The 21,405-nt window shown below is 44.9% G+C and overlaps 3 protein-coding genes across 4 annotated transcripts; all 3 read left to right on the top strand.

Annotated features, from left to right (window-relative positions):
• Window positions 1–932: 932 nt before the first annotated feature.
• On the top strand, window positions 933–13,377 carry LOC101760993 (probable histone acetyltransferase HAC-like 1). Of its 2 annotated transcripts, XM_012847638.2 has the most exons (18): window positions 933–1,362; window positions 1,528–1,772; window positions 2,119–2,224; window positions 2,355–2,511; window positions 2,590–2,631; window positions 2,963–3,463; window positions 4,818–6,598; window positions 7,344–7,640; window positions 7,741–8,019; window positions 8,818–8,946; window positions 9,034–9,234; window positions 9,387–9,529; window positions 9,599–9,911; window positions 11,038–11,177; window positions 11,532–11,610; window positions 11,754–12,143; window positions 12,288–12,505; window positions 12,616–13,377. In XM_012847638.2, exons 2-18 carry the CDS (start codon window positions 1,570–1,572, stop codon window positions 12,725–12,727), a joined length of 5,091 nt encoding a protein of 1,696 aa, XP_012703092.1. In that variant the 5' UTR covers window positions 933–1,362; window positions 1,528–1,569; the 3' UTR covers window positions 12,728–13,377. The 2 variants fall into 2 exon arrangements, with proteins under 2 accessions (XP_012703092.1, XP_004951948.1); XM_004951891.3 differs by having other exon boundaries at window positions 934–1,362; window positions 2,355–2,631.
• A 1,000-nt stretch (window positions 13,378–14,377) lies between these two features.
• On the top strand, window positions 14,378–17,123 carry LOC101760585 (ribosomal RNA small subunit methyltransferase H). The gene is made up of 5 exons (XM_004951890.3): window positions 14,378–14,842; window positions 14,985–15,260; window positions 15,353–15,421; window positions 15,876–16,068; window positions 16,349–17,123. The coding sequence occupies exons 1-5, from the start codon at window positions 14,447–14,449 to the stop codon at window positions 16,750–16,752; spliced, it is 1,338 nt and encodes a 445-aa protein (XP_004951947.1). The 5' UTR covers window positions 14,378–14,446; the 3' UTR covers window positions 16,753–17,123.
• Window positions 17,124–17,402: 279 nt separating this feature from the next.
• Window positions 17,403–21,106, top strand: LOC101760180. Its single transcript, XM_004951889.4, has 13 exons — window positions 17,403–18,211; window positions 18,330–18,542; window positions 18,648–18,852; window positions 18,944–19,019; window positions 19,124–19,259; window positions 19,346–19,450; window positions 19,544–19,621; window positions 19,696–19,785; window positions 19,875–19,940; window positions 20,083–20,139; window positions 20,246–20,323; window positions 20,433–20,480; window positions 20,595–21,106. Exons 1-13 carry the CDS (start codon window positions 17,645–17,647, stop codon window positions 20,664–20,666), a joined length of 1,791 nt encoding a protein of 596 aa, XP_004951946.1. The 5' UTR covers window positions 17,403–17,644; the 3' UTR covers window positions 20,667–21,106.
• The last annotated feature ends 299 nt before the right edge of the window (window positions 21,107–21,405 follow it).

Raw genomic sequence — 21,405 nt, 5'->3', positions numbered from 1 at the left:
ATGAACTGCCTGTGTCGTGGAACCTTACACACGAGATCCATATGGAACCTTACACACGAGATCCATATGTCATATATCTATATAAGTAGTACACACATAAGAAAGGAGATCGTTTCGTAAAAATAGTTGGATGATCCATCACCAATTACGTAGAATATACCATGAGCATAGCTTAGGACTTAGAAGTGTTCAAACACGTATGGCAACCTGCATGCTTGGCGATTATTCCGTCGTGTGTCAAACACATATGTCACCTAACCATCCATTGCTATTTGCAAGCACTGCAAATCATGCAGAAACTTTTACACTAGATCATAAAAAAAAGGTTACCTAACGTTGACGTTAGATAATGAAATGAAGACAAGAGACACGTAATCCAACTATGAGTGGGTGATTTACGTTCAAATTTACCACACCACACCACCGTAAACTAATTGTCGTGGAACTTTACACACGGGATCATACGTCATATAACCATATAAGTACACATAAGAAATGAGATCGTTTCATAAAAATAGTTGGATGATGCACCACCAATTACGTAAAATATGTTATTAACATAACTCAGTACTCATTAAATGTTCAAATACGTATGGCAAGGTACATGCTTGAAGTGGTAAAGATCTATCTCTCCTTGAAATATGTCCCTGACCACCCATTGCTATTCGCACGGCTGCAAATCCTGTAATAAAACTTAACGGTAAAAAAACATTTACATGACGTTGTATAACAGAAACGAGACAAGAGACACGCGATCCTTTTTAACAGCCTTAACGAGCGGCGATGGCGCACGTGTGAAATGCACCCGCCGCAGTCTCTCTCGCTCGCTCACTCCTCTCTGCTTGCTATTTTTGCACCCAATCATTTACCCCCCGCCCTGCACCAGAGCCTAGAGCCGCCGCTCCCCGGGCCCACCCGCAGCGACCCGCCGCGCCCGAATCAGCGCAGATCCGCGATTGGTCGACGCCTCCTCCCCCTTCTCCTTCCCCGCGTCGCTCGGCCCCGACAATTTTCCCCCAAATCCCCCTCCACCTCCCCCGACCTCCTCCGAATCCGCGACCCCCGCCGCCCCGGCAAGCGCCGCCGGCCGCCGCTCGCCGCCGTACGACCTTCCCCTTTCCGAATCGCAGCGGTCACCGCCGGCCGCCGCCCCCCGGCGTGGCCCCGCGGGGATTCTAGGGTTTCGGGCGGGCCGACCCCACGGGTCCCTCCCAATTCGCGGGCCCGGCTCCACGCCCCGGCGCCCCCCGCGGCCCCGGACCGGCGCGCGCGGCGTCTGATCGCTGCTGCATGGTCGTCGCCAGCTGCCCCCCGCGTGGGCGCCAGCGCTCGCTCGTGCTGCGCTGACGCATGACACCGCTGGTACAGTGCTGTTTCTGCTCAATTGGGAAGCGTTCTAGATCGGATTCAGCGAAAGATAGATCATTTTACTGCTATTGCAGCGTGTGCTGAAATAAAGTTTGCTCATTCGGAAATTTTTTCTAACGTGTGAGCTCACACCTGCTCATCTGGGCCCGCTGCATCCAGGGGCTCTGTGCGGGATGACCTGAGGTTTGGCTGGCAGCGAAGATGAATGTGGGGCAGGCTGCCCACCTGTCCGGGCAGATGTCCGGGCAGGCAGCGCAGATGAATCAGGTCGCCAACAGCGGTGTCGGCGTTGGTGTTGGCGGTGCCGACGGGCTCCAGCAGCACCAGCCGATGCAGGATATGGCGTCCCTCACAGGAACAGACCAGCAGTTTGTCATGCTACGCACCACTATGCGCGATAGGATGTAAGTGTCCACTACTGTTGACTCGACTAAAGTAGACTATTTTTTAGCCAGGGTATTAATTGTACTGAGTTAGTGAGTCTCGGCTGGCAGAACGGTGGCATATCCATCCTGATACTAAGCAGCGAATCCAATTGTTAAGATACGCCGGCAATAAATATTACCATATCAATCTTTGTACAGCTAATGTTATATTCCTTTCAATAAATTCGAAGGCGGCAATGGATGCACTACTTATGTTATTGACTTCCCTTTACATTTTGAAACTAGTCAAATCCCCTTCCTAATCCCCCAAATTTTTTCAACCTGGTATATGACTGATTTTTTTTGCCTATCCTTGAATCGGCAGATTCGAGTGTCTAGGAAGGAAACAATTATCAGCTGAGTGGCGGAAGCGGTTGCCGGAACTGGCGAAGCGGCTCGAGGAGATGCTGTTTAGGAAATTCCCAAATAGGGTACTTCTATCGCCTTCCCTTTGCTTTTGCGCTTTGGTCTGCTAGCAATCAAGTACTTTTCTGGGGAGCAAAAGTAAATCTTGCTGTTTCATCATTTCGATCTTTTTTAATCCTGGTATTGTTTGAGCAGAATGAATACTACAATATGATGAATGGACCAGTTGAGCCACAATTGCAATTTGCTATTAAGACCCTGAGTGCTCAGAACCAACAAAATCAACAAAACCCACAAATGTCAAGGCAAATAGCATCTTCCTCTGGCTATGGAACGATGATTCCAACACCTGGTATGACACAAGGCACCAGTGGAAATTCTAGGGTTCCTTATGTCTCAGACAACAATACTCTTTCATCATCTGGTGCAGGCATGGTTCCTCAGAATGCCAACATGGGTACCTCGATGCCAGGTGCACATAATTATTTTAAGTACTTTGCCCTGTGTTTTCCGTTACCTGAAGTTCTTCTCTATCTATGATCTAGCATCTGCATGCTAAAAAGGGCACACTTCTTTTGAGGGTCTCGCTTATTCGTCTTATACTAAAATATATGTGTTGGCTACATCTGTCAACCAGGAGCATTCCTTTTTACTCTGTGTTGTCTCGGAATAGATCTGATCATTTTAGCAAGAAGCCAGGAAGCGGAAGCATATGCAGTGCCTAACTTGCTCACCATATATTCTTAGTTTTGTTTTGCCAGTCTCTTTATATTCCCCTGATCACTCTTAATTCCTTTGTGCAGGCTCTATGTCTAACGGGTACCAGCATTCAAATAACACCATTACACAAAATTCTACCCCAAATAGCATCCAATCAGCAATGGGTTCAGTTGGTGTTCAGCGACAACTACCTCATATGATCCCAACTCCAGGATTCAGTAATCAACAGAATGTACCTGTCAATCCTGAGTATTCAAATGGAACTGGATATTTCAATGGTGATTCAGCTGTGGCACCACATATGCAGCACCAGAAGCAATTTTCTAGCAACCAAAATAGCAATCAAATTCAGCACATTGGGGGCCACAGTAATTCTGGAATACATTCAAGCATGCTGGACAACTCATCTGCATATGGTTTATCAGATGGGCACATGAATGGTGGAATTGGATTGCATGGGTCAAACATGCAGCTAACAAACAGGACTACGGCACCAGAAGCATATATGAACATACCCCCCTATGGCAGTTCGCCCAAACCTCTGCAGCAACAATTCAATCAGCGCTCTCAGCAGAGAATACCGAGTAAGCTTGCTGTCTTTTTGGCATATCCATCCTCTTTTCACTGCCATCTTATGGATGATTGTCCTGTAAGCCATAAACTGACGTTATGTTTGCAAAGAACACCAATCAGAAAGTTGCAATGATTCTATAGTTCAAACTTGAACCTGTATAGTGTCATCATTTAAGTCTATTGTTGCCTGTCGCCAGTGGCGAATCTAGGATTTTAATTAACGGTGGTTCAATATGGCAAATTTTTTGAAAAGGAAGTAAACCAAATCGTAAACTTCATCCTTTTTTGTTTTAAACAAACTACAAAATTGCACTACGAATTAGTGAATGTGTACCATGACTACCATTATGCAAGCTGCCAAATTGCATTGCGAATTAGTGAATTACCTTGCTAGCTTGCTCCTTGGTGCCTGCAAATAAACAAATTACAATGCGAACAAAAGCGTGAAGCAGTTAAGGATCTTGTTTTCTGTCTTACTGCACCCCTGCACAGCTTTGCTAGTGCGTCACCAATTCGCAGTTACAGCAGCGTAGCACATGCCTGTGCCCCAGTGCCTGTGCCTCCCTCCATAGCCGATTCGCCACCTTGCCGGCACCTAATCTGACCTCGGCCACCACCGGTTGCGGTCGGCAGGGGGCCGCCGTGGCACCACCAATTGCCCCCAAATTGCCGAAAGCATGCGCGAGTCACAGGGATCGGGAGGAATCCAGGGTGCCAACTGCCTGGCTGGCTCGTTCAGCGGCTGCAAAATCCAGGGGTTGGGAGTCTTTCGGCCAAATCTTAGGGTGGGCCACGGCCCATCCGTCCCACCCCCCAGATTCGCCAGTGCCTGTGTCCCCGAACTAACTAGTTGGATTATTCTTTGCCAGTTAGGGAACACAGAAAAATAGCACTTGCTGCTTCTTACAGTTCCTTGCTGCTGGGACTGCCAGCCTACAAACTAGTGTGTAGCTTGACCCAAAGAGTGTGATGATACTTTTACCGATTTAGTCTCTGTAGGGCCAGTCTGAATATCTTCAGATGGTGGCTTGTAGGCGTGTACCGTTTTGCTGTCGATAATTCAATAATTATTTAAGTCCATCTCTGTTTAGCTTTGAAGTTTGAACCAGTGTTATAGCTTATTATTATTGTAATTAATGAAACGATTCTAAATAGTGGCAACATTGCATCCCTCCTTTCAGTAGTACATAATAGAGGGCTCTAGAGTGTTCTTAAGCATACACCTATGATCTGTACTTAGGGAGGCGGTACAACTTCATTTTGTTAAACTTGCCATCACTGTTTCTAATTGAGTAATTTTTCATGTATTTAGTTTAAGAAATTGTGGCATTGCAATGAAATAAACTGCAATTTTTGTGTGTGCAGCATCAGTTGATATGGCTGGTTCCGGCAGCTTTTATGCTACTGGCTCTACACCTTTAACCACAGCAAATAGTCAGAGCATGAATGTTGCAAATTTGCAGTCTAGATCAAGAATGAATCCAATGTTGGTTAACAATCAGTTAAACATTCAGTCCATTCAACCACAGCCTCAGATAAAAACTGAGGTTTTGGATCAACCAGAAAAGGTGAATTTTCAGTCATCACAGTTGACTCATGACCAACTAATACGCCAGCACTCAATGCCGCAACATCAGGTGCAGCCTAATTCCCAGTTTGTTCAAAATCAGTATCATATAAGTCAACAGCAGCCAAATCCACAGCATCAGCAGGCTATGCTGAGGAGCAATTCCTTTAAACAGTCTCAAATGGCTTCCAGCCATTCAATGCAACTGTCAGAACAGGGGACTCTGCCACACACTGAATTGGTATCTTCACAAGCTAGTGATCCTGTTGATATTCCAAGCTTCCAGGGTCAATACCAGCAAAGAAATGCTCTTGACAATGTTAAAGGAGGGCAGATGTTTGGTCATCTATCCGGCTCTCAAAATTTTCATGCTTCTGCCTCACATGGTTCACAGCAATTGTTGCCCTCTAATCCGCAGCTTGATGACGGTTCCAATGATGTAAGCTACGTGCTGAAAGGATCACAGACAGAGCAAATTCTGCGGCCTCAGTGGCAGCCACAAACAACGGAAAAGGCTCCTGTGACTACTAATTCATCACTTGAAAAGCAAATACATGAAGATTTTTGTCAAAGTACCATGGCCCAGGATGGGGTGCAACAACCATTTTCATCTGATTGGCGTCTTTCTCATTGCACTGTGACTTCAATTGATCCTGCAGTGCCAAAGCCCCTAGCTGGAGGATTTGAGCAGGTCACTGGAAATATCCATTACCTCCGTCAGATAAGGTGGTTGCTGTTACTGTTTCATGCAAAATCATGCACATATCCTGTTGGGAGTTGTAAGTTCCATGGCTGTGTTCAGGTGCAAGAGCTTTTGAAGCATTTTCAGAACTGTCAAAGAAAAGATTGTTCGTACAGGAGCTGCAGTAGGTCAAAAATGGTGTCTCACCATTATAAAACTTGTGTCGATGAGCAGTGTCCTGTATGCAGCGTTGTAAGGAAGTTTTTGCGCCAATCAACTGAACAGGCAGCTAAGCAAAAAGCTCTTGAGTCTAGAAAACTTGCTCAACAAAATGTGACCCAAAGAATCATGAATGGGGTAGAAGGTGATAGAATGGATGTTGACCCAGTGTCAGCTGAAGTATTTGATGATCAACCATCTGTACCAAAACGTTTGAAAATGCAGCCTCCATCACCCAGTGCTCCAGCGAATGATATCTCTCTAACCTCCAATCCTCATGTAAACCCAGGCTTTGTACTGCAGGAAACACAGCCTGAGCTTGAGCACAGTAACAGAGCAACATATCCGAAACGGGAGGTAGATATAAAGGCTGACATGCGAGCTCCGCAAAAGCCCATAAAAATTGGTTATGGTATTGATGGAAATGTGACTACAAGGCATAATATGATTAGTGGTGTTCCCAATGAGATGAACTCTCATATCAAGCAAGAAAACTTGTCCATTGATAAAGAGACAAGTGAAACGGCTCTTGAGGTTAAGAATGAAACAGATGATCCAGCAGATGCCACAGTGTCTAAATCAGGAAAACCAAAAATAAAAGGTGTCTCATTGACTGAATTGTTCACTCCAGAGCAAATAAAGGAACATATTGACAGTCTGAGGTTGTGGGTTGGTCAGGTATGATTTTTTTACATAAAGTGACCCGTTCTTTCTACTGTGTTAACTACCCAGTCCCAAAATAAATCAACTTGTAGCCAAAAAAATTGTCCCAAAATAAATCAACATCAAGCCTAGTCTCCCTTTAACTACTCCATTGTATTCATGCACCACTCACCCCATTAATTTGTCCTTGAAAAGACTCTGCATTCATTGAATCCTCTTCAACTCCTGTATCATTTATGGTGATCAGCGATTAAGTTATGCCTTGGCCAGCGAACAGTTAGCATTGATCACAATAACCTTAAAGAAGGAACATGGTATAAATAAAGTGCATTAAGGTCATTTCTCCAGTATACTAATTTGCCTGAAATTGGCTAGAAGTTGATTTATTTTGGGATGGAGGGAGTAGAATATAATTAAAGGTACTACTTAGTAAGTTCAGAGAAAATTCTTTACCTGCCAAGGACTAAATGGGACTTTGATTTTAGTCCCATCCTTGTTTTCCAAGATGGATGGGGAGTTGTGGAAAAGTATTCTTTGGTTCTAGAACATTGCAACTTGTGCTATATATCTTACAGAAAAAAACATTATACCCTCTGTTGTCAGAAATTAGGGCTGATTTTTATCCTGTACTATTTTGCAAATACAACAATTTACTCTTTGTTCATACTGCTGTTTTACAATGCTTCTGGTAAACTTGTGCCTTAACCGTACAGTTTATTTATGGGAGGAACTAATGTTTAAATGTTCCATCATTTGACAGAGTAAGGCTAAAGCTGAAAAGAATCAAGCTATTGGTCACTCTGAGAATGAGAACTCTTGCCAGCTCTGTAGAGTGGAGAAACTTACTTTCGAACCTCCACCAATATATTGTTCTCCTTGTGGAGCTCGGATAAAGCGAAATGCACCATACTACACTGTAGGTACTGGTGATACACGCCATTATTTCTGTATCCCTTGTTACAATGAGTCTCGTGGTGAGACTATTGAGGTTGAGGGCCAAGCATTTTTGAAGGCCAAATTAGAGAAAAAAAGAAATGATGAGGAAACGGAAGAATGGGTAAGTCCGTTATTTCCATTGATACGATCGTATCATCAAAGCTCACAGTTTCTGATATTTTTGTTCCGTGCTAAACATTTTCAAATGGTGCATTCTGCAGTGGGTTCAGTGTGACAAGTGCGAATGCTGGCAACATCAAATTTGTGCTCTATTTAATGGCAGAAGAAATGATGGAGGACAAGCTGAATATACTTGCCCCAATTGCTATGTTGAGGAGGTGAAATGTGGGCTACGCAAGCCTTTACCACAGAGTGCTGTTCTTGGGGCAAAAGACCTGCCAAGAACTGTTCTTAGTGATCATATAGAAGATCGGCTCTTTAAACGGCTTAAGCAGGAGAAACAGGACCGTGCAGCTGCTGCCGGGAAAAATATTGATGAGGTTAGTGGGATTAGACCTTATCCGTGGAAGGTTGATATGCTGAATAGACCACCTGGGAAGTTAGAGCTTGGTTGTACCTTAAGTGACTTGAGGAAAGCATACCAATTAAATCAAAATTTGAACATATATATAACCCATATTTGCATTTATTCTGCTAATTGTCCAAGACTTATAATATGAAGAATTAAATTGGCAAAGTACAAGATAGTCAATAAAAATCAACAAGCAGTTTCTTTATCACAATTTGGAGACTCAAGCAAATGAGCTTTGCTTATTTTACCTGATTTCCCAATTCCGTAGTGTGGAAAGGCAGTTTCTCTATTGCAATTTGGAGATTCAAGCACAATGAGCTTTGCTTATAAAGATAAAGTTTTATTCAGTAAGCATTACAATTATATTTCTGTTGGTGCGGTTCTTTGTCATTTATTAACGAGATAGTAGCCTTTGATTGGGAGGTGGGAGTGCTGTCTGTATATAAGAATATAAGCTTACTGCGGATAGTGCTTTGCCCCCTACAACCAACACCACCATAGTAGGTAAAATGGATAAAGAACTGTCGCACATGACCAGTTTTTCCCCCCTCTGTACTGATGCAGCTTCCATGAAGTGCTCAGGTTTTATTATTTGGGCTATAATAGGATGACATGCTAGATAGCAGGCAAATTACCTTGGTATACAATTAGTTATTTACTTTGTGTGCTTGTTCTCCATGTGTATGTACTGTCTAGTATTTTTTTTCAGCAAGTTTGACTCCTCGTATAGTGTCCAGCAACTTTACTTCTAAATGTTCCTTGTTAGATTCCTGGAGCGGAAGGTCTTGTGGTCAGAGTTGTTTCATCTGTGGATAAGAAGCTGGAGGTTAAATCACGTTTTTTGGAAATTTTTTCAAAAGACAACTACCCTAAGGAGTTCCCTTACAAGTCCAAGGTAAGAATTAGTTCTTGCCATTTGAAGCCTGAATTGTGGTCACGCACACACTAATTTCTGCGACCTATCTTTGTGAAATGTTGGCAGGCTGTTCTCTTGTTCCAGAAAATAGAAGGTGTGGAAGTATGCCTATTTGGAATGTATGTTCAAGAATTTGGTGCAGAGTGCTCTTTCCCAAACCAGCGCCGTGTTTATTTGTCATACTTGGATTCTGTTAAGTACTTCAGACCTGAGATTAAAACAGTGTCTGGAGAGGCCTTACGTACATTCGTGTATCATGAAATTCTGGTAATTTACCATCTACGCTGATTTTTTTGTGACTAATACGAATCCATTGTTTTACCAGGCTGGTCAAAACTGTATAAAAACATTTGATGGGATTTTTTTTCCCTTTTGAGCAAGCAATTGTTTTTTGTGTAATTTGTCATCAATGTTTACAGATAGGATATCTTGAATACTGTAAGCAGCGGGGATTCACAAGCTGTTACATATGGGCTTGCCCACCTTTGAAGGGTGAAGATTACATCTTATATTGCCATCCTGAGATTCAAAAGACTCCAAAATCTGACAAACTGCGTGAGTGGTAAGACATTGGTTTGCTACTCTTCTTGCCTATCGCACCTCCTTCATTTCTAATATCTTCGACACTCAGGTACTTGGCCATGCTGCGTAAAGCTTCTAAGGAGGAAATTGTTGTTGAGCTGACCAATCTCTATGATCATTTCTTCATTACTATGGGGGAATGCAAGGCGAAGGTGACTGCTGCTCGCTTGCCGTACTTTGATGGAGATTATTGGCCAGGAGCTGCAGAAGATATGATCACTCAACTCCTTCAAGAAGAAGATGACCGCAAGCTTCAGAAGAAGAGTAAGACAAAGAAGATTATTACAAAAAGAGCTCTTAAAGCTGCTGGCCACACAGATCTCAGCGGGAGTGCTTCCAAGGATGCTATGCTGATGCAAAAGGTAAACTTTTCCTTTGATTTGTGTGTGCTTCTTAGGGCCTGTTTGGATGTGCTATTGCTAAAGTTTAGCATTTCTAGCCATTAGCACTCCTGTTTGGAGACATGGCTAATGGATAGAGCTAAAGTCCATGAAATGTCACTTTTGCCCCTTTATCTCCTCACCTCCCCCCCCCCCCCACCCCCCCTCTCCCGTTTTGTCTTTTCACAAGCCATTAGCACCCACTAGCTCCTCCCCACTGGCTAATGCTTTTTGCACCTTTTTGGGATGGGCTAAAGTTTAGCCCTCCCGTTTGGATGGGCTAATGCATAAAGGTGCTAAACTTTAGCACTTGGATCCAAACAGGCCCTTAGTTCTTACTAATGCTCTATAGTATGGGTGAGTCTATTAGTTGGGCCATCAAATGAAGTTGTAAAAAAATATTCTGAACACAAAATAATGTTCTGAGGAAAAAATATTTTGGTAAAAAAGAAATTTTTCTGGAACAAATAAAATGTTCTAAGAAAAAAATATTCCGGGTAAGAAATAAAGATGTTCCATCAAAGACAGAAAATTTTCTGAGAACAAAACAAAATATTCTGGGGAAAAATATTCTGAACCAGAAAAAAAATTCCATACAAAATAGGGATTGTTTCGAGAACAAATGAAAATGTTCCAAGCAAATAAAAGAATGCCCCAATGCTCTATTTCTACATTGAAAAATATTTTTTTTCAAAACCTCAAAATATATTAATCTATGATCTTGTTTTATTGTATTAATTCTAAATAGCAAAATGGTTCGAACAGATTTAATAACTAACTTACAATTTAAAAGATAAATGTGTTCATAGATTTGACTTTGTACTGTAGCAATCCCTGTGGCATATACTGCAGTGATACCTGTAGCAAATACTGTAGCGATACGTCGCTGTGGTCCGCAGCTCCGCATGCGCCTTCCCTTCCAATCTATAACTGCCACATTGGTGACTGGGCCGATGATAGGGGGTCGGATGACCGGGAAATAGGATTGGTGTCATAGTATACACCTGTCCCTCCCTCCCACTCTAAGTCTATTTGTTCACATACTTACATTCTGTATTACTTGGGTTGCATATATATATATATCGTAATCCATTTTTGGTGTATGCAGCTTGGTGAAACCATATATCCTATGAAGGAAGATTTCATTATGGTCCATTTACAGTATTCATGTAGTCATTGCTGTATCCTTATGGTGTCAGGAAGACGTTGGGTTTGCCATCAATGCAGAAGCTTTTACATCTGTGACAAGTAAGTTGAGTTCTTTGGCAATATTGGACCATGCTGGACAGCACATATGTGATTTATAATTTACCTATTCGTACCTGTGTTCAATGTTTATAAGCATGAATGCTTGTAATGGTTGGCAATGCCGCTAAGTGTCTTGTAATGGTTGGTAATAGTACCCAGCAAGGCAATGTAGCAATCCAATAATTTAATCGCCCACATTATTGCTGTTCTTAAACCTATTTCATTTAACATTGTGGGTGGCTATGCCACAATCTTTTTTTATAATTATTTGTCTTGTTTACATTTTTTCAAGATGGATAAACTATTAGTTCTTGTTAGGTTCTTTTGTTGAAATTGATTTTTTTGTTGGTGCAGGTGTTATGATGCAGAACAACAACTTGAAGACAGGGAGAGGCACCCGAGTAACAGTAGAGACACACATATGCTCCATCCGGTACTAACCCTTTTCATTCTCAGTATAGAACAAGAGCAAATAGTCTCTTAAGATATTACTTGATTGGTACTAACCCATTTAATTCTCTGTATAGAACAAAAGCAAATAAACTCTAAAATATTACTTGATTCTTTCTATTTTAGGTTGATATTGTCGGGGTGCCTAAAGAAACAAAAGATAGAGATGACATCTTGGAAAGTGAGTTTTTCGACACCAGGCAGGCATTTCTCAGTCTTTGTCAAGGAAACCATTATCAGTATGACACACTTCGCCGTGCGAAGCATTCATCAATGATGGTGTTGTACCACCTACACAATCCAACTGCACCAGCATTTGTCACTACATGCAATGTCTGCTGTCATGATATTGAAACTGGTCAAGGCTGGCGGTGTGAAGTTTGTCCAGATTTCGATGTGTGCAATGCTTGTTTCCAAAAGGGAGCGGTCAATCATCCTCACCCGTTAACAAACCATCCATCAGCTGCAGACCGTGATGCCCAAAATGCAGAAGCTCGGCAAATGCGTGTTCAACAGGTAAAGCCTTCTTTTAGTTGTTCCCACGAGTTATATGTTCTTGTTCCACCATTGCTAAAAGATGTGATTTAAGTTTGATCATGTGTCACACTTCCACTTGCTGGAATCACATACCTAAATTGATTCTTTTTCATGATGCTGCAGCTAAGGAAGATGCTTGATCTTCTGGTACATGCATCGACATGCCGCTCTGGTAGTTGCCAGTATCCTAACTGCCGGAAAGTCAAGGGACTATTCCGCCATGGGATGCAATGCAAAACACGTGCTTCAGGAGGGTGTGTCCTTTGCAAGAAAATGTGGTACATGCTTCAACTCCATGCCCGAGCTTGCAAAGATGCAGATTGCAATGTGCCGCGGTGCAGGTTTGTTGATTCATTCCACTTTTGTTCCATCTCCCTAGCCCAGTTGTGTGCATGCATGTAGCATCATCGTCCGCAATAACACCTGATCACTTGTGGTAAACAATATACAGGGATCTCAAGGAGCACCTTAGAAGGTTGCAACAGCAGTCTGATTCCAGGAGGAGGGCTGCTGTAAATGAAATGATGAGGCAAAGAGCGGCGGAAGTCGCCGCAAATGAGTAGTCGCGTCTGTACAGGTATACTTTGTGGAAAGAGGATAGGAAGTATGCAGGGTTGCACTCCTCACTCCCACACCAAGGGGAAAGCTTGGGATGGTTGAATTATAGGATGTAGGTAAAGAACAGCCGCTTCGCATGGATTCTTCCGACCAAGGTCTAGGGCATCCTCAGCCTATGGCCGTATAGGCTCGGGAGCCTGTGCGCCTTCCTCCAAAAGAGCTGAAGCAGAAGGGTGCAGCACCGTAGGCTGTAACTGTTTGTCTGCACCCCCTCCAGTGCTAACCAGCTCCACCCTGCTTCCTGTGCTGATGTTGTCGTTGCCGTCATCGTCGACAGGACGCAACCCTTGGGCGTGGTGATTCTTTGATTTGACCTGTACTAGCTGAACTGATCTTTCTTGTTGCTGCTTGCTGATGGTGTATAATAGGTGTCCCTGAACAGTGTCAGTCATGTATTGCTGAAAAATTTGGTGTAGATGTTTCCCTCTCCAGTTTCTTCTTGTCCCAGTCCAGGAGAGGGATATAGGTTAAAAAAGGGTAAAAGGGACGGGCGTTATTGGACAAGTATTTGTTTATTTCTGCCCCCCATTTTGTAGAACGCATCTTTGTTTAAAGTATAAAGCAAAGTAAATCCACCATCTCGTCTCTTTTTGAATTTGCACTGCTCCGGTTTTTTGCTCTTTCAGGTGCAGGTGATCAACGGAGGCAGCAGTGCTTGTTGTATACTTGTCTGTACTTGTAGTCTTGACTTGTGTCAGATCCTTGTGGTATCTTGTGAATGGAACTGGAACTTTATACCCCGTTCGAAAGTAAATAAGAGATACTTTATTATTTTGAGAAGCACAAACACTGTAGTTTGGCCAATAATTAGTAAGCATATTTAGATATGAAAACTCTCCAAGTAGATTAGTATTTCAAAAGACTTGGATAGGATGTTGGTTCCATAAAATTTGTGAAGAAACAATGGTCAGTAAGTTTTTTTAGACTAGATAAAACAGGGTATTCCTCCTGTTTCAAAATATAAGGCGTAATCGGATCCAAAGACTCAAAAACCTTGTAAATTTTGACTAACGATTGGATAAATCATATGTACAGTTAGTATATAAAGATTTATCAATACATTCACATTTAACACGTACTCCCTCCGTATAGGAAAAAAAGTTGTTTTGGACAAGATTTGGGTCAAACATTGGGAATATAAATCATGAATAACTTTTAAGATGTTGAGTTTGGAAAGCCATATAAATAGATTTGTCTTGAAAAATACTTTCATAAAAATATACATATATCACTTTTTGATAAATATTTTTATAAAATAAGGAGTCAAAGTAATGCTTTGGAGACCGTGTCGCTGTCCAAAACGACTTCCTTTTTCTATACGGAGGGAGTATTCTTGTATATTGTACAAGTAACGGATGTTTGGAATCTAAAAACCTTTTCAAATCATGGTACACTTTTTTATATGGAAAAGAAAAGTATGTTTGTGGTGGTGCGCGTCGATATAGAGGGTTTTACGCGTTTTTTCTCTCCAAACAAATGTATGCAAAACTTTCCTATCTGAATTTTTTAAATCAGCGAGTCAGTGCGAGCGACCTGTGACGACTAGTGCTTATCCGGGCCGTCCGTTTCTGCATCGGACGGCGCAGAGACACCCCGTGGCACTGGCTCGCTCCCCGCGTGTTTTATCCACGCCTCGCGCCGTGCTCGCGTCGGCCACGGCGGCGATGGCAGCGGCCCGGCGCCTCTTCTCTTTCCACCACCTCGCCCTCCACCCCCGCGCGCCCGCGCGCCCTCTCGCCGCCGCCGTTGCCGTCGCGGTTCCGCATCGCCGCGGCAAGCATGACGCAGTCACCTGCAAGGCCACCGGGAAGACCAAGGCCAAGTCCAAGGCGAAGGCGGGTGGTAAGGGCGGCGAGCGGCTGCAGCGGCGGCCGCTGGAGGAGCACCTCAAGCGGCGCACGCGCTCCGCGGCCGCCTTCGATGCCGACCTCTACGGCCGCCACGGCCACGCGCACCACGTCCCCGTGTTGCTCGGCGAGGTCCTCGCCGCCTTCCGCCGGCCCCGCTCGCTCCGCTCCTTCGTCGACTGCACCGTCGGCGCCGCCGGGCACTCCCTCGCCGTGCGTTTTCTCTTCCTTTCGTGCTCCGTTCCTCCTGTCGCTGTGGCCTCTGTTGCTACTGCCCAGTGCCCACATTGTGTTCGATGGAATGCTCGTGCGGCTGAGTTGACTGATGGAATGCCTCTCCGGCTTTGTGTAGTAGATGATGGAGGCACACCCGGAGATGGAGCTGTACGTTGGCATGGACATCGACCCCACTGCCCTGGAGATCGGTCGTGGGCACATTGAGACCTTCCTTGCTGGTAGGGAAGGAAATGGAGCTGAAGATAGTTCCTTGCAGGGAACGCTGCGTGCCTACACTCACGTCAAGAACTTCAAGTACATCAAGCAAGTTCTTGGTAGTGTTGACGAGAGCCTAGCTGTTGGATCGTCTGGAGTTGATGGCATCCTCATTGACCTTGGCATGTCATCCATGCAGGTCAGTCACTGAGTTAAAAGTTATGAACGTGATGATTAGGTTTCCGCATTTTCCATTTGCTGATTCACATATCATCTTGTTACTGCCATCAGGTAAACAGATCAAACAGAGGATTCAGTATCCTCCAGGATGGCCCTCTCGATATGCGCATGGACCCTAAGGTCAGTGTTACATTGCTATTCTTTTTCAGGTCTTTTCTTCTACTCGCTTATGAAAATTTGTCATCCATGAGCATTTATTGCTGCAAGGTTGAAGCGTTGCAATGAAGAATATCTTAAGGCGACTTCTACCTTATGCTACTTCATCTATGAGCAGCACTTATATAGGCAGTTAGCTTAAGCTGAAAATCTTTAAGGGCACCTATTTATGATACCAACTCACACAAAGTCTATCAAGGAATTTTGTAATTCAGTTAATGATACATATATTTTTTTGTCACATTAATCAATTTATAAATTTTAAACTACACTTGCTTTGTCATTGCTTCGTTTTGAAACTATGTTTACGAGAAAGAAGGATTATGTTAGTTCATGTTTGGAGTCACTAAACAGTATATATGTTCAAAAATGTCTTCAAATTGTTGTACTACTCTTACCTATACATGAGATTAGACAGGCAACTTTAAGAGCAGAGGATATCTTGAATTCTTGGCCGGAGCTTGAAGTTGGACGTATCCTGCGTGATTATGGGGAGGAAAGCAATTGGCAATTCCTTCAGAAGCAAATTGTTAAAGCCCGGGAAATGGGTGGTCTGCACTCTACTGGGGACCTTGTCAAACTAATCCAGAGAAAATGTAACGTCTCAAAAGGTATGTGCAATCCTTGTATGATGGTGCCACTAGAAGTCTTCACTATCTTTTTACTTTCAGTATTATGCGGGGGTTGTTTATTTTTGTTCTGGAATGATCAAATTTTGTAAATTTCTCAATAGTACTGGTTTGTAGATGTACTGTATTTTTGCTTTGTGGTTGCAGTTTCCCAAATTTACTTATGTAGCATATAATAGAACTTTCAAAAGAAAAAAACTAATATAATTTTGCAAGACATTGATATATGGAAAGAATCTCATGAGGGGTTGATAAATTACAGGACGGCAGGGCTGGATTAAGACTGCAACAAGAGTGTTTCAGGCCCTCAGGATTGCAGTTAATGATGAACTCCGGGTTCTGGAAGATTCACTCCATTCAAGCTTTGACTGCCTAGCGACAGGTGGCCGTCTTGCTGTAATCTCGTTCCACAGCCTGGAGGACAGAATTGTGAAGAAGACCTTCTTGGAGCTCATCCATGGGGGTGAAGCTGATGATGAAGAGGATGATGAAGACGACCTGGCACTCCCTGACATCGATGATGAAGATGAACCATGGTTTAACCAGAGACTGCAAGGAAGGAACGGGATCGTCCTCACGAAAAGACCAATAACCCCTTCTCAAGAGGAGGAAAAACTAAATCAGAGGTGCAGAAGTGCGAAGCTCAGAGTTATCCAGAAGGCCTGAATAATTTCGAGCATTGCTGTGGATATCGGCTCACGAATTGTTATAGCCAGAGCACACGTGAAATGAGATCGTGACTTACGTACACTGGCAACCGCGCTCCAGATCACCAGAAAAAAATACCTCAACCGGAGAAAATGGCAGCGTTTTTCCTCCGCACGAAACCTAGAGGCTTAGGTTAGTTGAAAAATCTCACTGTATCTGCATCAGTTCCTGAACTTCACCCATGGATACCATCAGCACATGTACTCTGTAAGACCATTACCTTGCAAGATACAATAGTCCCCTTCACTTCCTTGCTCATCATCCATCTGGGCTCTGGCTGTTCATGATTAACTGATTCAACTCGCATATATCATTTTTTTATATTTTAACTGTGTATCTTTGTATTATCATATTATGATAGAATTATCGTGCATATCGGCGTACCCAAATATCAGAAGCACACAAAACTGTTCTTGAATCTCTTGCTGTCACGAAGAAGAGAACTGGAGCCATCAACGAGAAGTGAAGCCGGCGAGGCCACGTCGCCCCATCGCGACGCACGGAGGCGGCCACGTCTCCCTCCAGCTCACCACGATTTCCCTTCGTTTCCCTCCAAAATTCCTCCTTCGACGCTGCCGAGTTGGCGTCCGCCTCTGCCGCGAGAGCCCCACACGGCCTCGCGGCAGTGGCAGCCACACCCACAGCTTGAGCTGCCAGCCAACGCAGCTGCCACGCGAAATCCTTCCACTCCACAAGTGACTTTTTACAAGCCGTGAATTGTTGTGGTGAGTAGAATTCCTCCGCTGATTCTTCATAAAATCCCGCGCGGGCAGCCAAGAATCTCCCGGGACAAAACCGTACAGGCGACGCTCCCTGCTCTCCATCTCCCGATCCCGAGAGGACGCCGTGGATGGCTGCCATGGCGGCGCCCCGCTGCACGTCGTCGTCCTCGGCGTTCCTCGGCCTCCCGCACAGCAATGGCAGGCAGCGCCATGGCAATTCATGCCGCTTCGTTGCCAGCGCCAATCCGGCGCCGGTGTCCGCCACGCTGGACAAGGAGACCACGGCGGCGGCGAAGCCCCGGAGGTCACGGAACCGCCGGTCCAGGAAGGCGACTAAGTCCGGCTCCATGACGGTGCTCGCCCCCGACGAGCCCGCGGAGGCGGCGAATGGCAGCGGCGGCGGCAGGGGGATGGTGGCGCTGGACGACGTGATCGTGAACCCGGTGGGGTTGGGCCGGCGGTCCCGGCAGGTGTTCGACGAGGTGTGGCGCAAGTTCTCGCGGCTCGGCCAGATGTCCAGCGCCTCCTCCGCCGCGGTGGCCGAGCAGGACCCCGCCGTCCTCTTCCGCGGCGGGCCCATGTGCGAGTTCACCGTGCCCGGCGCGCAGGACACCACCGTCCTCGTCGTTGGCGCCACCAGCCGCATCGGCCGCATCGTCGTCCGCAAGCTCATGCTCCGCGGGTACAACGTCAAGGTACTTTCATAGCTTCATTCCCTCCTCCCTCTTGGTTCATCTTCAGTCACGCAATTTCGATAGAGTTTCTTGTGAAATCTGAATGTTTTCATCAGTTCGTATGCTAATGCTACAACAGGCATTGGTCAGGAGAAATGATCCGGAAGTGATCGACATGATTCCGAGGTCTGTGGAAATCGTGGTTGGCGATGTCGGCGATCCTTCTTCAGTTCAGGCTGCTGTATCAGGTTGCAACAAGGTAATCTACTGCGCTACCGCACGTTCTACTATCACCGGAGACCTCAACAGGGTTGATAACCAAGGAGTGAGGAATGTTACCAAGGCTTTCCAGGTACTTAACAAAATCTCTTATGATTGATCATTCTAATTACCATGGAAGAGTAGCTTCTGCATGTTTCTGCTAAGTTATTCACCCAACTATCAACTGTTTCTGCAGGATTACTACAATCAGCTGGCCCAGTCAAGGGCTGGTAAAAGCAGCAAGAGCAAACTGACGATTGCTAAATTCAAATCTGCCAAATCTGTGAAAGGATGGGAGGTGCGGCAGGGATCATACTTTCAGGATATCTACCCTTCTAGATTCGATGGAGGCACCGATGCGTCATTTGAGTTTGCAGAAAGTGGACAGGCTGTTTTCTCAGGTATCACCTGCTAACTACTATCACAGAGCATGATATTACGCAGTTTATTAGAGATAGGATTTATGAATCACTTCGAGTTCATTACTTTCAGGGTTTGTTTTCACAAGGGGTGGCTACGTTGAAATGTCTAAACGGCTTTCGCTTCCTCTGGGTTCCACCCTAGACAGGTATTGCAACCTGTTGTATTTTGTTTCAATTTCAACTTATTTGTCTGCTGTCACAATATCTTGACGTGTGTATACTGTATTATGCTGCATTATTCCACCTGAAGGTATGATGGATTGCTTCTTTCGGTGGGTGGAAATGGAAGATCATATGTTATTATTCTTGAGACTGGTCCGCTGGCTGACACCTCACAGAGCAAGAAGTATTTTGCCCGGATGAACACAAAAGTTGGGTTTTGCAGGGTAAGTGACATCTGAAGATAAATCCCTGCTGTTAAGGCACCTGGTTGTGCACTCCTGAATATAGAGAAAATGTTTGCTTTGTGCAGGTAAGAGTGCCGTTTTCAGCTTTCCGGCCAGTAAACCCACAGGATCCTCCACTGGACCCGTTTCTTGTGCACACACTAACCATCAGGTTTGAGCCCAAGAAGCAGGTCAGTACAAAATGGTTTGTGATTTTCCATTGCAACAGAAGCTAGCTCTGCTGAACTGTTGGCTTACTGGTTACCGACGAAAACCTGGTGCAGAGACCTGGTGATTCATCTGAAGGAGCTAGTGACCCCAGAAACTTTGAGCTGAAAATGGAGTTTATAAAAGCTTTACCGGTAAGTTTTCACTTTGTGCCACCTTTTGTTATGATCATTTTCTTTCCCTTACACTTTTGTGGTTACTTTTGCAGAGTGGTCAAGAAACAGACATTGTGCTGGTCTCATGCACTGGCTCAGGAATTGAAGCCAACAGGCGAGAACAAGTCCTCAAAGCGAAGAAGGTTCTTGACGCACATACACTTGTAAACTCTCCTTGATGCACACCTAATGCAGAAAAGTTAATCAGCTTAGTCCTCATCAATTTTGCTAGGCTGGAGAGGATGCATTGAGGAGATCTGGCCTCGGATATACGATTGTGCGCCCAGGTCTGCTGCAGGTACAATGAGTTGATGGCATAAGATCAAATTTCCTTAGATACATACATGCATACAGTGCTGAACAATATGATGTCACTGAATTGCTTCAATCCGAATCCCATATGCTGCATAGTAACATGCCATCCGTTTCGTCTGTTCCAGGAAGAACCAGGGGGCCAGCGCGCCTTGATCTTCGACCAAGGGAGCAGGATCTCTCAGGTGAGATATGTGGAATTCAGTATACTGCGATATCTGCAAGATTCGTCAGACAGTTACCATTGTTCCTGTAGATGCTAACCGCGTTGGCCTTGAACTCACGATGCAGGGCATCAGCTGCGCCGATGTGGCGGACATCTGCGTGAAAGCGCTGCACGATTCGACGGCGAGGAACAAGAGCTTCGATGTAAGATATAACCATCCCATGTTACATTCGACTCGGTTGAATGAATGATAATCCTTGCGGCAGTGTAACAATGAGCTAACATGGGAGCCATGTCTCTGATTTTGTTCAGGTGTGCTACGAGCATGTCTCGGAGCAAGGGAATGAGCTGTATGAACTCGTAAGTATCCACCTGATGAAAACCACCAAGTACTAGTAGTAGTACTATGTTAATCTGGTTCCTGATAAGGGTTTACTGATGAATGAGCTGACGAGGTGGTTGTTGCCATTGCAGGTGGCTCATCTGCCAGACAAGGCCAACAACTACCTGGCCCCGGCTCTCTCGGTTCTGGAGAAGAACACCTGATCTGATGAGTGCGCCACCTGTGGTGTGGTAGCACTACGAGTGATGTACATACATTGCAAGTTTTTCTTTTGGGGCATAGAAACTGCGTGGGGTCCACATTCAGAGAGACGTAGTTTTGGGGTGTGTGCACTGCCTATGTCGCCATCGTCAACCTGCTGCATGATCCAAAGGGGTAGGAAAAGGAGCACAAAGGGTGGCACATTCTGTGTAGTGTATGTAGTGGCAGTTTTTGGAGACTGGGACCCAGGGGCAGTGATGGCACATACAGGCCGACTATCAGACCGGATGGAGTGATCTGACCAGACCAAGGCATGAAACACAAGTGCTGGCTGCCTGTGTTGATGTACTGATGGGTCATTTGAGATGTCTGAATTATCTTGCAATTTGCATCCTCCAAAATGGTGGGTGGGGGGCTCCAGCCCCCTACCTCATGCAACCCATAGAGCCTTCCTACAATTTCTAGCCATGAATGAACAGTAGGGAAAAAATGAGGAAGAGAAAAGAACATGCCGAATAGGAAAAACAATAGATGACCTCATCGAAAACTGACTTGCCGAACAGGAAAAACAGAAAGAGATGGATTGGAACTGTACCTGTGCCGATCTGGCCGAAGTCATCCGCCTCCACGGTGTGGCGACCCCGCGCTGCCGCTAGCTGGCGGTGGCATCTCGCAAATCGCCTCGCCATCAGCTCCTTGTCAAGCCTCTCTTGCTAGAGGGCTCGCTTGGTGGCGCGGTGA

This window comes from Setaria italica, chromosome I, assembly GCF_000263155.2.
Source record: "Setaria italica strain Yugu1 chromosome I, Setaria_italica_v2.0, whole genome shotgun sequence".
Classification (NCBI taxonomy): domain Eukaryota; kingdom Viridiplantae; phylum Streptophyta; class Magnoliopsida; order Poales; family Poaceae; genus Setaria; species Setaria italica.
Note: the sequence above shows the minus strand (reverse complement) of the source record. Positions and strands in the feature narration are given on the sequence as shown.

Coding starts and splice junctions, on each gene's coding strand:
- LOC101760993 (XM_004951891.3), top strand. CDS start 1,570: ATGAATGTGGGGCAGGCTGCCCACCTGTCCGGGCAGATGTCCGGGCAG. Junction 7,641..7,740: donor ATGAGGAAACGGAAGAATGG/GTAAGTCCGTTA, acceptor TGCATTCTGCAG/TGGGTTCAGTGTGACAAGTG. Junction 8,947..9,033: donor AGTTCCCTTACAAGTCCAAG/GTAAGAATTAGT, acceptor AAATGTTGGCAG/GCTGTTCTCTTGTTCCAGAA.
- LOC101760585 (XM_004951890.3), top strand. CDS start 14,447: ATGGCAGCGGCCCGGCGCCTCTTCTCTTTCCACCACCTCGCCCTCCAC. Junction 14,843..14,984: donor CCGCCGGGCACTCCCTCGCC/GTGCGTTTTCTC, acceptor TTTGTGTAGTAG/ATGATGGAGGCACACCCGGA. Junction 15,422..15,875: donor ATATGCGCATGGACCCTAAG/GTCAGTGTTACA, acceptor GAGATTAGACAG/GCAACTTTAAGAGCAGAGGA.
- LOC101760180 (XM_004951889.4), top strand. CDS start 17,645: ATGGCTGCCATGGCGGCGCCCCGCTGCACGTCGTCGTCCTCGGCGTTC. Junction 18,543..18,647: donor ATGTTACCAAGGCTTTCCAG/GTACTTAACAAA, acceptor CTGTTTCTGCAG/GATTACTACAATCAGCTGGC. Junction 18,853..18,943: donor TGGACAGGCTGTTTTCTCAG/GTATCACCTGCT, acceptor CATTACTTTCAG/GGTTTGTTTTCACAAGGGGT.